General features: G+C 44.6%; 1 protein-coding gene across 1 annotated transcript in view; it reads right to left on the bottom strand.

Annotated features, from left to right (window-relative positions):
• Positions 1-15,655, bottom strand: part of ZNF217 (zinc finger protein 217) — a 43,275-nt gene that overhangs the window by 13,610 nt on the left and 14,010 nt on the right. Inside the window, 3 exon segments of the mRNA XM_048498458.1 lie at positions 594-719; positions 4,965-5,363; positions 5,366-6,862. Coding sequence (XP_048354415.1) covers positions 594-719; positions 4,965-5,363; positions 5,366-6,077 — 1,237 coding nt within the window. The 5' untranslated portion in view covers positions 6,078-6,862.

The following is a 15,655-nucleotide window of genomic DNA, read 5'->3' on the forward strand; positions in this document are numbered from 1 at the left end:
ACAGGCTTCCTCGAGAGGTGGAGGCTCTCCTCCTTTGGAGGTTTTTAAGCAGAGGGAAGGATGGCATTCTGACAGCAAGGCGGATTTTGTGACCTTAGGCAGATCGGGAGAGGGAGGGCAGGAAGGGAGGTGTCTGGGTTTCATGGCCCTTTCTCACATGCCCAGGATTCTGCCCATTGCCACTTTGGGGTCAGGAAGGAACTTCCTGCATTGTGCAGAGGGTTAGTCTAGATGACCCTTGAGGTATCTCCCAACGCTATGTTGCTATGATGACTTTAAAGCACTAAACCAGTGCTAGAACTGACTAGTCCTGCATGCCAGAAGCTTAGGAAGAGATTCAAGATCACGTTCACCTAAATATATCATTCATCACTTAATTTCCAAGGTCATTTCATAGTTTCAAAATTCCATGTAACAATTCTGACCACTCGAGCCACCTTATCTGTCCAAACGCCACAGCTACTGAGAGAGGACCATCACATTCCCTCAACATGCAACCCACTATTTCCCGAACATGCGCCATCACCAGCCAAACATCTTGGCACAGTGGAATTTGGACTCTGAACTGTTGAAGGCAGTTTGGTTTCCCTTACCTGTGTGAGTTCTGAGATGAATGTTGAGGTAATAGTTTGAGCGGAAATACTTCCCACAGTAGCTGCACTCTCTGGAGGCCCCCAGGTTTTTAACTTTTGCTCTTTCCATACCGTCGCCATTTTTATCTTTGAATGGGCAAACAAAACAAAACATACGTTATGACGTGCAAACATGAATACAAGATCCATGCATGTTTCACACTCACATAGGCACAGTGAAGGTTGCCAACCTCCAGGGGGCGTCTGGAGATCTTCCAGAATTCTGACTGTTCTCCAGGCTATGCAGAGAAGTTCCCCTGGAGCCAATGGCTGTTTTGGAAGGTGGTTATTGTGACATCACATCTCTGCTGAGCCTCCCCAAACTCCACGCTCCCCAGGCCACCCCCAAAATCTCCACGAATTTCCCAACCTGTAACTGGCAACCTTGAGCACAATATATTTCATGTATCTATTTATTAAAACATCTATATCTCACCTTTCTTCTCGGCTCAAGGCAGCTTACAATATCGTTCTATAGCCGAAGGACACTCTCACATGCTACATACCGTGTTTTCCAGAGTTGCTATGCTGAGGCAGTCAATGGTAAATAACCCCTGAAAGTCTCTTGCCTTGAACACCCTGTGAGGTCAGTTGTAACTTGATCGTACTTTCCATCATCACCTGACCCTACCAGGCACGGACATCCTCAGCCACCTCTGACTCACCATCTTCCTTAGCACTAATCAACTTCCTCCTTACATCAGTCTCATTCTTGCCTTTGTAGAACTCTAGGAACAAGGTCCAACCTCTGTGCAGTCATATGCACAGAGGTTATCTTTTCCCACAAACCAACAGTGGAGGACATGAAGTCCTGGCAGCCAATAAGGGATGATGGAATCTCGTGGAGCCCAGTGACCAATCAGGACTCAGAAATGCAGCAGAGGCCTTCAAGCTAGTGTGCTGGTGCCTAAGCTGGGTGGCCTACTGCTGTGTCTTTTGCTTTTCTTCCTGCATAAACAGCCCCTCCTTCCTGCTTAACTGAACTCTGCTAAAGAGGAGAGAAGAAATGTGGGCTGGCAGGACAGGAAAATGTCTCAGACAGCATGGTGCTTCCCACATTTGATGGGGTTCAGCTGACCCCTGCTGACTCAGTTAAGAGACTGGAGGTTATAGCAGGCCCAGTATTACTGACTGAGTGCAGCTGCGAAACATGCTCTCTTTTGTCTTGCTTCAGAAGACAGATCCCAACCTTGACCCAGCTGGTCTGGCCGTGATGATTCATACCATGGTAAACCGTGCTAGACTGTTGTAATGTGCTCTGCAGGAGTCTACTTTAGAAGACAACTCCAGTGCAGTGGTTCTCAACCTGTGGGTCACGACCCCTTTGGGGGTCGAACGACCCTTTCACAGGGGTCGCCTAAGGCTCTCTGTATCAGTGTTCTCCATCTGTAAAATGGATAAATGTTAGGGTTGGGGGTCACCACAACATGAGGAACTGTATTAAAGGGTTGCAGCATTAGGAAGGTTGAGAACCACTGCTCCAGTGAATACAGAACACCACCGTCAGTTTATTATTGGGAGCTAGATAAAATGTGCCGATTACACCTAGTAATTACTGATTAGCTTCTTGGTTCAAGGGCTAGGTATTGACCAGGGCGCCATTTGTGCCTTATGGCCCACATATCTCCAGGACTGCCTTTCTAAACTTCAATGAGACAGCTTTCTCATCTGAGCAAGGTCTTCTGAAAGTGCCCCGCCCCGCACATGGGTAACAGCGACAGCTTCCTGTACCTGCGAACAACTTGCCTGACAAAAACAAGGTGGCCCCCACACCTCTGAGCTTTCTTATGCAGGGAAAAGAGAAGCGACAGAACAGAACTGTGCAAGGGGTATCTTCTAATAAAGGCTAACATGCTGGTAATTTTGATCTGTCTGTCAGGATTTACACAGCTCTCTCTTTTTCCTCCCCCTTTATACTTCATTGTTTATTGAATGTATTAGACTGTTTTTACTTCATTGCTCTTCAATTGTGCCATCTAGTTTTACAGCACTGTGTGCACTAGATGGAATCTTATCGTATCACTTCAAAATTATAAAGGCACGAAAGGCAAATGATAAATCAATAAATTCGTTTTGTAGTTCTGCAGAGCTGGGTGCTTCTCCTAGCGTCGAGTCTTATTCTGCTCACCCAGCCAGCGTTGCAGTTTACATTAGCTTCCTCAGGTTAGCTCAGTGCAATAAGTGCATATATGTGCAGAATATGGTTTCTGTGTACCAAACCACACCATGAATGCCCTTCACATTCACTTTTCATTTATTCTGCACAGTGGCAAAATAAGATCCTTCTCGTCTACTATCAAGAATGGGTGCCAGCCACTGCTGTGCAAGTCAGTCAAAAACTTGAGGGAGCAAAGAAACGTTTTCCCTTGGACTTAAGTGTAAATTCTAGGATTTGCCGCTAGAGGGTAGCAAGCACAGCATTTTGCTCAGCCAGGACATTTTCAGTGGTTGTGATCAGCTGCACTTCAGAGCAAACTTATCCCCAATCTGTTTACCAGGAGTTATGATTGTAAATCAGTCAAAACAACACGGGAAAGAGGACAGGCTGACTGGATGTTCCGTTTTCTTTTTAAATGCAGAAATTTGGCCTTCTTAAAATTTACCATGTTCAAAATAACAGAACAGGGATGGCGAACCCACGAGATGTGTGCAAAAGGTGACACACCACAACCTTTTGGGTGACATGCCAGAGTTCACCAACACCCAAAAACAACCATTCTTCCTGCTTGAGTTTGAGTCATTTTGGGAATTATCTGACATTAATATAATACATAGCACCACACGCGATTGGACTGTATTTTTTAAAACAAATGAAATTCATTTTTTAAAACGAATTCGTTTTTTTAAAATTTGTTTTTTAAAACGAATGAAAACAGCCCCCCTCCTTTGCTTTGCTCCTTTGCTCCCTTATTTTTTACAATTCCATTCTGGTATATATATTTGTTATCCTTTTAGGGAGGAGTCCGGCCGTTCCCTCCTTCTGGGGAGGTTTTAATGAATTGGGTTATGGGACGCCGCTATCATTGTTTTGACAGCTGTTTAAATGGTTTTTAATGGTTTTTAATGGATTTTAGTAAATATGGTCACTATTGTGACCCTTGTTACACATTGTATACATACTGATATTGTTGTGTACCGCCCAGAGCCCCTCGAGGATGGGGCGGTCTATAAATTTAAATAATTAATAAATAAATAAATAAATAATGTTTCTTTTTTGTTGGGGGGGAGAGTGACACAGAAGAAGAGTCAAGTGGGACGTCACTGCAATAGAAAACAACAACAGCTGAGGCAGCAACTTTCTGTATTTATAACTTCAGATGCACCTGATCAATGCACCTGATGTTATTGCTTATGGCAGATGTAGCACAACTAGGACCAGTGGAGAGAGAAATTATTTTGTTGCAAAGCAATAAACAGCGACAGGATGCCTCTTGCTCCATCTCACCAGTCTAAACAGCAGGTTGCTGGAAAAAGCAACATGCAATAATGTGTCCCTGAACACGGTGTACGTTGTGTCTGTGCTGGAGATTACGCAAGCATCCTTCCCTCACATGATGCCATGCCTGCTCAAAGATGTCGAAATTAAGCGCAGGAGCACGGATGCGAGTCTGATACCCCTCTCCCTTATCACACGCAAACACAGTTCAGACATAACACAAAACCACTGTTTATTTTCCTGCCGACAGTTAGTCGGTATGTGAAGCTGGGATTCTGCTTGCAAAACGGCCGTTCCAAATCCTGGTTTCCTTCAACCAATTCTGGCTTCCTCGACTTCATTCTCCCCCACCCCTCCACAAGACAGCCAGCTGTCATGCCAGCCAGCACTACAAGCAGGGAAGGCAGGAAGTAGTCCAAACGCCCATGTTGGTACATCAAGTGAAGCCACAGTTAAGCTGTGGTTTCAGACCAGTTTTTCCACTGGGGAAAAAAAGGGAGCAAAGGTCCACCCTTTGACTGCTCAAAACTCTGTATTTGGATTTACGGGACCTGTCTGAACAAAAACCACATGGGGCAGGCACTATTAAAAAGGGGAACTGAGCTGCGATTTAGCCGTACCCCCCCCCCCCTAAAAACGCTGGCTGGATTCAACCCAGTAATCTTAGCCCAGGGGTCTGCAACCTGTGGCTCTCCAGATGTTCATGGACTACAAATCCCATCAGCTCCTGCCAGCGTGGCCAATAGGCCATGCTGGTGGGGATTCGAACCAGGAGAATTAGCCAGATCCATGAGTATCTGGAAATTTCTGGAAATTACAGACTGTCTGATTAACTATTAATGCACCCCAAAAGCTCACATGTGAACCAGACAAGATCTTACTTCATTGCTTAGCACCTAAAGCCTCCTGTCAGTCCATCCTCCTGGAGGCATCTTGAGACCTCCCTCCAGCTGCGGCTCCAACTGCTCCGTTCTCATCCAGAGAGACTACATCCACAAGGCACGACCTGGGTTGCTTTGCTTCGGCAGGGCCAGCGGCTTCCGGGTCATTCCGCCCGGTCTGAAGCTTTGTAATGCCCTCCGAGGTGAAAGGACTAGCTGGGTAGGTAGGATTCGAGAAGAGGCTTTACCGCACTCTTGTAGCGCCATGTATTATGTGGAGCTTCTCTTTGTTCTGTAAGGACAGTTTCGGATCCAGCATGTCTATAGAAGGGCGCCAGCGCCCGGGATGCCACTTGAATTTGATAGCGTATGCGTCCATTCCCCAAGCCTTAGCGTAGCTTCGGCTTTGGTGTAATTAGCCTTGTTTTTCCCTGTACTTTCAGCCTGGTTTGCTTTGCTTGCACGCCAGATCTCCCCAAGCTCTTCTTTATCCGAAGACGAGTCGTCATTGTCTGTACTTCCTTCTTGCCCTGGTTCTTTTATTTGCCCATGGCCAATAGCAATTTTACCTTTGGTAGCCAGTTGCCACGCCTGGTACGTACTGAACGGATCCAATTCTGCAATCCATTTCACAGGTTTTTCCATTTTGCTGTCGTCGGAAGGCAAACGTGGCTTTAAGTTTAAGAACTGCAGGAACTCCTCTCTGGGGGATCTACTTCCTTTGCCGCCTCCATCAGCCTGTGGGCCATCGCCATTGGCTGAGGAATCTTTGGTATGAACTTTACTGTGCTCTATTAAAGTCTCCTTGTTTGGAAATAGGAAGCCACAAACCATGCAGATTTTATAAGGCGATGTAATGCTTTCAGATACTTGGTCTTGTACAACCTCATTGATTGTTATGGGGCTGTCGGAACCTTGGGCGGTCTTGCTCCGGGAGCCGGGCTTCCCAGTGTGCGTTCTCATGTGGTTTCTTAACCGAGGAGACCGAAAGGACACTTCCTGAGATCTCCTCCCGCAGACACTGCACCAATAAGTGAAGGAGTCTTTATGCTTCCTCATGTGGGCCTCGACATCAAAAACCTCCTCAAACGTCTGTCCGCCAGACCTCGCAGCTGACACCCTGGTCATCTTTTGGGCCACCCTCCGGCGACAAGCGAGTCTGCTTTCGCTTGTCGCTTTGCTGAGATGGCTGAGGAATTATTCGCTTCGGCGCCATGGGGCCGAAGCGAGTTCGCATAAGCGTCGGCCTGTGCGCTTTTCGCGTTAAAAGGCGTGCTTGCCGAGATCCTCCGGGTTGTTTGAAGGTCTGAGTCACAGAACCATGCAATCAAGGGCATGCACCCTTAGCCCTGCATCAATGAACTTCTTTGCAGAAGTTCTTGCAAGAGAGATTGTAGACTAATGTTAGTCCCTTTTATCGGCGGCGTAAAATGGTGGCATCCCATTTGTTCTCTCATGCGTTGAGCCAACACCAGTACAGAGCTACTTGCCGTCAGGCCCCATCCATATATATGCTAAAGAGGGCTGAGTCCCGGCATAATTTCCCTTGTCTTGAGTTAATGCGAATTTCTGAGGGTCTTATGTTGAAAAGGAAGGCCACTTCAGTAAGTTCCCAACTGTTTGCTTGCAGATGTCCAAGTCCAGCCACCTACTTCAAACTCAGTTAAACATTGCCTCTCCTTTCTAGGTGCAGCTGTGGATGTGCAATACAAACTATTCATAAAAGAATTCATTAGTTCTCCTATGAGAGGTATAGGATAACTTACACCATTATTATAGGCTTTGCTTTTTTTTTTGTTTTTAACTCGCCTTCTTCAAAACCAATCCACTTATATCTCCGTATGTAACACTTCACATCTTCTTAAGGTCAAAAAAGCAGAGGAATAGTTTAGGAGCACCAAGAAATACAGCACCTGAGCAGGGGGGAAAAACAGAAACATACTATTAATAGCTAAAGGAAATAGGAAGCCGTAGACAGATTTCATTTAAACCCACCCTCATCTTTGCATGAAATATTTCATAGGTTTTTTTCAGATAAAAGTTTTAAGCTTAGTAAGAGTCATCTTAGGCTAAGGGGAGTTTCCGCATTGGCAGCATTAAATATGAGGCCACCTGGAGGCGGTTAAAAGCGCCCGTCTCCAGGCAGCCGTAATCGAAACGGTATGGCGCCAGCTGCAGCGCCCAAGCAGCGGCGCCATCTCAGCGCCGCCCTCGGCCTGAAGCCCGGTTATTGTTTCCCCAGAGGCGGCTTCACCAGAAGAAGAGCATCTTTTGTCGTAATACGGCTGTGCATGTGAAGCGCTGCCAAAGACGAGCGAAAGCGGCTTCGACTTCCTCCACCGGCACTTACCTTGTCCCGGACCTCGAATCGCCCGAGGCCTGGGGACTACATTACATACCCTCTTGCGCCGCTGGAGCAGGCGCGCAGAACCAGGGGAAGCGATGTCCCCAGGAAACACACCGGCGTACTCAAACCAGAGGGAGGACATTCTTCGAAATCGGACGGTATCCCGGCTTACTCCATGGCACCGACTGCCCGGCTGTTCCCAGGACCGTCCGTGCAGGCTGGTCCCAGGCGTCGTCGACCAGGATTCGGCCCGTTTCGTAGCCTTTATCGCGGAAGCGGCCTAAGATTAGTACCAAGGTAGAGCTTCAGCTTCAATTCTTCGAAATCTCTCTCTGCGGAGTGGGGGGGGTGAGTGTGAGTGAGTGAGTGAGTGTGTGTGTGAGAGAGAGAGAGATTATATAATTCTATAGAATTATAATCTTACAGAGAGAAAAAGAGAGAGAGAGAGAGAGAGAGAGAGAGAGAGAGAGAGAATATTGGTAAACCTTATCTTCCAGATTTCTAGACTTGCTGGAGGGGTGCATTTGTTCAGCTATTTGTTCTATTTTTTTAAAAGGTTCCTAAACAAGATATTCCTATATTTTAGATTGTGCAGCATGATTCTGATTTTTTTTAATTACCAGCATTGTTTAAATGATGCAATTATCAAAGGAAGTTACTAACTTCTGCAAGGAAACTGCCTTGGGGAATTATTGTAAAACACAGATTTTTTAAAAAAAATATTCACAGACAAGGAAGTGCTTCAGTGAGTGGAATCTTACAAGTTTATTATTAGATACCTTCCACTCATAGAAACCTACATTTGGATACTGGCTGGGAGAATAAGCTGACTCAAAAATTCTACTCCTTGGAGAAGGAGGTATTGTCATCTTATTTACACAAACACATTTTGGGTTGCCTTATGCAAGGTCTTCCCACACTCAAGTTTTTGACGTGACTCTACTCAGATTTAGCAGGTATTTATTCATTACAATTTATAATGTCTGGTGTGGACAGTGCCTGTCTGGCAGCCATTTTGAAGCGCTGTTGCGAGCCAAATGCTAGATAGCTCTGAAAATGGAGTTTCTACACTTTGGATTACTTAACAGCACATTAGCCACAAGTTGATCAGATAAGAGACACCAACAGTAATGCCTAGGTTAGCCCTAATACATGAGTGCGTGAGCTGCTGTTGACAATGCAGCACATGTACATGTTTTTAAAACTCAAGAATATGCGTGATGTACCACAAAATCAAAGACCGCACTACTTGCATTGGCCCATCAGAACTGGTTAACCATTACATAATCGGTGTACTGTTTTCTCCAGACACAAATGGAAAAGCATTAAAAATAAATGCAAGATGTAATAATAGCATTTATCGGACTCTTCTGGAGTGTAATCTTTATACCCTTCTTCCAAGTAGGTCAGTATTTTCATTTCTGGGTTGGGGAAGGGAGGGGAAGAGGAACTGAGAGAGAGCAGTTTGCCTAAGGATACCTCCGATGCTATCCTAAGTGGAGTTACACCTTTCTAACCACATTAACTTCAAGGATGCAATGCTGCTTAGGATGTCGCTGCTAGTGAATGCATGAAAGAGTCAATCTGGAGACTTCCTGCTCTTTAGCTTACTCTCAGCCACCACACTACACTGGACCTCACCAAGGTGTGGTCTTCTACAAGCACCAGCCTGGCCTTCTTGCTTATAATGACACCCAGGTTAGCTTCCTGTTTCCATTTCAGCCTGAGGAAAAAAAAGTCTTCTGTGGTTCTCATGGACCAGCCAATGTACTTGACACAATAAGACATCACCATTTGAAACATGTGGAATACAAGTGGTTTTTTTTAAAAAAAAATGTATCTCAGCTGTGCATAATGCACTCATTCAGCTACTGCATTTTCATCTTGATTCTTAACCCTCCAGGCAACACAGCAACCACTACAAAATACAATGGCTTAAATGGTTGGCAAGTTATATCACTTGAGCCACTGTCTAAATGGAATTTTGCCACCACCTCAGAATTCCACCTCTTTTGGAAAGGGCAACATTCAAACTGTAGTAATAACATGTATTGCAAATGGCCAAAGGTTGTTACAATTTCAAGTAAAATGAAAACACACATAAAACAACAAGAGAATAAAAATAAGAGACAAGGCAAAAACAAAAGTATTTCAAAATTTCAAAAAACACTTATTATTTCATGATATTACCATGTTTCCCCGAAAATAAGACAGTGTCTTATATTAATTTTTGCTCCCAAAGATGCGCTATGTCTTATTTTCAGGGGATGTCTTATTTTTCTGTGTTCTGTTCGTCGGACATGCTTCCAAACAAAAACTTTGCTACGTCTTACTTTTGGGGGATGCCTTATATTTCACACTTTAGCAAAACCTCTACTACGTCTTATATTCGGAGAAACAGGGTATAACCAAAGCCCATGTTTCCATGTATTTATCACCCTTACATGTTCTTGATATGTAACTGCAATGTCAGTTTAGACATACTCTCATAATCCAATCAGTAACAGGGGAGACCACAGAGGATTTCCCACAGAACATTATAGTCTTGCCGCAATTAACAAGCTTATTATAAATGCTCTATCTAATCTTACATAGAATTATCTTGCTTTGCTTTCAGTCCTGTATACCATCATGCATTACTTGTATACATTTTAACCATGCAAAATTCATTCTAAATCTAAGTTGATACCAGTAAAAGACCTCACACAACATAAATTCCTAGAGGCTTAAGCTCCCAAGCATTATAGACGTAGGAAAACTATAAAGCTTGACGTTTGAGAGGAATTCTAAGAATACAGAATTCCAGTTCACTTCAGTGACGTTTCAATGTATGGTTTCTTTATAAGAGCTAGATCAAATTTCCCAACTGCTAGGACATGTGTTAGATACAGAACTTCCAATTCTTCAGCAGAATTTGGCTGCCCTCAATTCCACACATACACATTGTGTGGAATTGAAAGCCACTTAAAAACAGATTGGAATTTCAAAAATCAGCATGTGCCGGTATACACATACGAAACCCATTAGTAGATCACACTGCTTTATTTTACACAGATGACAATTATTTAAGGGGAAGATATGAAATCATCAGACAGCTATCCTTGACTGCCCCCACACACATTTCTAGACAGGAAGCTTTTGGGAGCAAAAAACTGAGCTTGCTATATGGAACTGTTGTCTAACTACACCATGGACAGTACTGGAAATCGAGGATGGGTAATAGAACATTAAATCTGCTTTAATTCAGTTCAAAGATATAATGGTTATTTGGTTTTAAAACAGATAATAATAGATCAGACACATAACAAATATTCCCCAAAAGACAAGGGTTCTAATTCAAATCAGGTCTGTATTCTTCCTAGAAGCTAGAATGATTAAATTGAGGGTATAGTACTTGGGTTACAGCATGAGAAGAGAAGATTCACAACAGGACATGGGGGTGCTGGTGGTGGCATTAGTTCATAGGGCAGCATAAGTTGGAAGCAACTTAAAGGCACATAACACACACATTGCACTTTTTGAAGATTTGCACAGCCAGGCGCTCTAAATTCCAAACAGCAGAAAAAACAATTTGGTGACGTAACCTCAATTAGGGATGTAAATAAAGGAATTAGCTATTAAAACTATTTTTTTTAAAAAAAATTACTTAAACATTAGCAAGCTCACTCCCTATTTGTGTGGCTAAGGTTGTGCAGCAACCTTACTGGAAAAGCGGTCGGGGACTTCTTTAAGTCTTGTGCCAATAGTTTCTAATGAAGACTGCAGCGTAGAGGACCAAGAGCTAAAAGTCCAACCATCCCACTTATACTTGTATAATAATGAATTTTTTTTTCTTTTAAAGTTCATTAGGATTTATATGGAAGTGAGATATTTCACAGCCCCTCCTCCCTCAGGCTTTAAAGACTCAGCATGAAGGAGAGGACAGTCTACATTATAGGGGGTTCCTTGACCTTCTCTAAATGTGCCCCACTCTCCATTCCATGAGATGGGAGGCAAGCTAGGTTGCTCAGCGAGCCATACTATGCATCTCCACTTTCCACCAGAGATTTTGCCTCCCTCAACCATTCAGGTTTTTTGGTTTGGCAGCCGCCAGGCTCAAACCAGGGGCACGGCAAGGACTGAAGTTGAGACAAGACAAGATGCCGCTTGTGTGCAGTGGCAGAGCTACAGGGGGACGGGAGGGTGCACAGTGCGCACGCCTGGGGGCACGGAAAATCACCCCCAGGCCCCTCCCCTTTCCCCCCACGACACCCCCTTCCCACACTTACCTTAGTTCCTTTCTTTTTCCTAGAACTTTTTCAGGCTGCTAAAAGGCCTGTTCACAGTAAAAACAGCCTGAGAAACTTCAGTTCCCACGAGACCTTGGGGCTCACAAGGTCTCCTGGGAAGTATAGTTCCCATCAGGCTGTTTTTAAGCCTGAACTGTGAATAGGCCTTTTTTTCAGACTAAAAAAGTTCTAGGAAAAGGAAAGGAACTAAGTATGGGGGGGTGCCGTGGGGGGGCCATGGGAGGCGGAAAATATAGTCTGCATACTGGGCGCAGTTTGGCCCAGCTTCGCCTCTGCTTGTGTCCTCTCCATAAATTTTTTCCTCCAGCACTTTCCCCCTCAGTGCTTACTTCAAGTCATGCCACACCTGAGGAATTGAGGGCAGCCAAATCTCACAAGATTTCTCCCCTGCCTAGAAGCCGAACCACTTCTTTTGCCACCCTGCTGTTGCCAGTTAAAACATCCACCTGGGCAACTTTGTCGCTTCTTGCCGAGGGGAGGAGCACATGGGTCTCGGCCTTCAGTGGTCAGGAATAAAGTCCAGGACAATCCAAAACCAGTAGCACAACTGGAACCAGTAGCACAGTCCTTTGCTGAGGAACATGTGGAAGGAGTGAAGAAACAGATTACCCTGAAATGGAGACTTGCCTCCATTTGTGGTGATGATAAACACAATTGATGTTGAAGATGCTTTGTAGAGTCCCTGCATTAACCGATCACAGAAATTTATGTTGCATAACTCATCCTGGTTTTATTAGTAACAGTCAGGACAAGGGTGCTCCATCTCCAGCCACTAAAAGTCTTGCTCAAGACATTCTTGATGTCTTCTGGGGTTTCACAAGGTATTGCCTACATACTTTCAAATCACAAGGGTCCAAAACTCCTTGTGGCCAAACTGTTGATTTTACAAAATTTTATCTTGAACTACGACATGTACCCCCTTGAATACAAGGTAAGGCGAGAAATGAATCTTTAAACAAACAAAATATGCTAGATGTATTGCCGAAGGCTTTCACAGCCAGATTCAACTGGTTGGGGTGGTTTTTCCGGGCTGTGTGGCCGTGGTCTGGTGGATCTTGACCACAGCCACACAGCCCGGAAAACCCACCACAACCAAAATATGATGGATTTCATTGAAACTGAATTTTGTGCCACAACCACATTTTGTAATTTTCTGCTCTCCAGCAGAAGCACAGCATATAGACCAAGGAACCACATCAGCCAATAAACTTTAGAAGCAGAAACAAAGTGTGACAACTACAAATGGCCTGGTCAACCTGCAGATTTTGCTGTGTTGGCCCCATAAACAGGAAACTGTGTCTTCTACTGGAACTGGTTTGGGCATGCCTTTGAATCCAACCCAACATCCTACGTGCCCAGGCAGGTAGCTTATTAAATCCCTCCAAAAGCAATGCACCCAAGGCCATTGTTTCCTGGGCAATGCCCATCTAGTTGTAATGTAGTTATCAGACACACTTATTTTACTTCCTTTTTTTATCAGAAGAGATGATTTATTAGATATCTAGGAAATTACTCATTTTTCCCAGTCAGTAGAATGGACCCACTGGAAAGTTCACATGGCAATTTCCCCACCACCACCACCTGCCCTCACTTTCTTGAGTAGCTTGCCATTTTTCCAAATGTCCCATCCAAGGATTGGGAGAGCCTTGCAAGCAAAATGCATCACTGAGAGAAGGTGAGGTCTGTGTAGGCATGCAACAACAAAGAGAAATGAAGTACAAATGGCTACAGAACCAGAAAAAGGAGGCATTCTTATCCATCACTGCTGTTGCCTCTTCTCTGCATCTGGGCACAAATGGGATGCTATTGAAGAAGGGGAATATGGGGGGGGGGGGTTTGAGAGAATCTGTTCCACTGAAAACTCTTCTGGTAGCCTTAACTCAATCATTCCTTGTTCTACTTCCAGTTCCATTTGGGTTTCCGAGAACTGTATTTTGTTTTAATAAACATCGCCCTTCCTCATCTTGTGCAACCTCTTCTTAGACAACGTGATGTAGCATCCTCAAGGACAGCAGATGAATCTCCAGGGCCAAGATGAATCTCAAGACTGGCCCCTTCTTGACCCTGAAGAAAAAGCAAGTGCTACTCATGCAGTCTAGCTCAGTGGTTCTCAACCTTCCTAATGCCGCGTCCCTTTAATACAGTTCCTCGTGTTGTGGTGATCCCCAACCCTAACATTTAGTCCATTTTACAGATGTAGAACACTGGTGCAAAGAGTCTTAGGCGACCCCTGTGAAAGAGCCATTCCACCCCCAAAGGGGTCACGACCCACAGGTTGAGAACCACTGGTCTAGCTGCTCCTTTTTACCAGAGTACTTTGGCCAAGGTTCAGGCCTTCAGCTATTCCTGGCATTTAAAATTTCAGCGGGACAAGATTTTAAAATGCAGGAGACAAAGGGACATGCCTAGAGTGGATGAGTCGGGGTCCACAGAGACCTCCCAACAATGGCCTCTTCCCTGACAAGGCACAGTTCCATGTCTTGCCACTGAGCTTTTGAGATTCACTCTGCTTCTTCAGAAAGTCAAGCACAGAGCAAAGACATCCTTCCTCCCCCAAGTCCTATGAGAAAAGTAAAGACGGGGGGGGGGGGGTGTCCAACAGTTTGCAATCCCCAGTTTAAGAGCTGTATTCAATGCTTGTGCTTTCCCCATGTGATGTGACCAGCCATCAGAGTGACTTGGGATCACGTGCAGAAACCAACAGTTTCAGCCAGCCAAACTTTCTTCAGATGTTGTCACTTGCACAGAGGTGCTAGCCAGCAAGCCACTGTGGTTGTAAAAAGGTCAACTCAAAATTACACTACCCAACACACACACTACGGAAATAAGTACGAACACATAGGACAGTGATGGCGAACCTTTTTGAGACCGCGTGCCCAAACTGCAACCCAACCCCACTTATTTATCACAAAATGCCAACGCGGCAATTTAACCTGAATACTGAGGTTTTAGTTTAGAAAAAATGGTTGGCTTTGAGGTGTGCGTTACTCGGGAGTAAGCTTGGTGGTAGTTGTTGGCTTTGCTTTGAAGCAACCATGCAACTCTTCGAACGGGTGAATCACGACCCTAGGAGGGTTTACTCAGAAGCAAGCTCCATTGCCAGCAACCAAGCTTACTCCCAGATAAAGGATCGTGCTTGAGTTCTTTGCATGAAAATCAGTGGGGTTTAACAGCGCTTAACAGGGTTGCCCACAGAGAGGGCTCTGAGTGCCACCTCTGGCACCCGCGCCATAGGTTCGCCATCACTGACATAGGACATTCGGGTCCAGTCCTAGCTACTGAACTCCTGAATTACCAGTATGTTTGTTGTATACATACATTCAGGTTCTGTGGGCATAAGAATAAGGTGCAGATACATCTTGTATAAGCGGTTTGAGCAACTGCTTCCTGTTTTTCCTTAGAAGTGCAGATAACCAATCACTTCTCATCTTTACAGCAGTGGTTTTCAGATATATACACACAGACATCAGAAGATATCGTGCAAAAAGGATCATTCTTGTTCCATACCATTTCTTTAAAATACTTGTTACTCCCTTGGCTTCCTACGCAGCCACCAATACTTATCCAAATGGAATTTATGTTCATCCTATTATAACAACATACTGCTAGAGCTACTACCCAAGCCGAGCAAGACTTAAAGTTTATGTTAGTGGGGGGAAAAACCATTTCTTTCATTTATAGCCATATGCTAGAATGGCAATACATGTCTTCTGTTACTTGTATCTTTAACCATAAAGTGCTGTTGGGGGGGAAACACCCACCAAGAAGCTAGAACTCTTTGAAATGTTCACTGTTTGCCAAACGCATGGAAGGAAAACATGGAACATCACTACTCAACTGAAAGCTAACCAGCTGTCTTTCTCTGTACAAAGCATCAGAGTATATGCACACTACTTGAGTGCTTAAATCTAAAAACCAGACAAAACAGACACCAGAATATTATGACTTTTGTTTTTCTGACATGGTGAGTTTAGCTCAGCTCCCTTTTTGTATAGCAGTAAGGCTCTGTAAATTCTTGGCATAACCTACTATTGCTATTTGAGAAGTGGCCGGGGGGGGGGGGGGGGGGA

The sequence above is a fragment of the Sphaerodactylus townsendi genome, linkage group LG05 (genome assembly GCF_021028975.2).
Source record: "Sphaerodactylus townsendi isolate TG3544 linkage group LG05, MPM_Stown_v2.3, whole genome shotgun sequence".
NCBI lineage: Eukaryota > Metazoa > Chordata > Lepidosauria > Squamata > Sphaerodactylidae > Sphaerodactylus > Sphaerodactylus townsendi.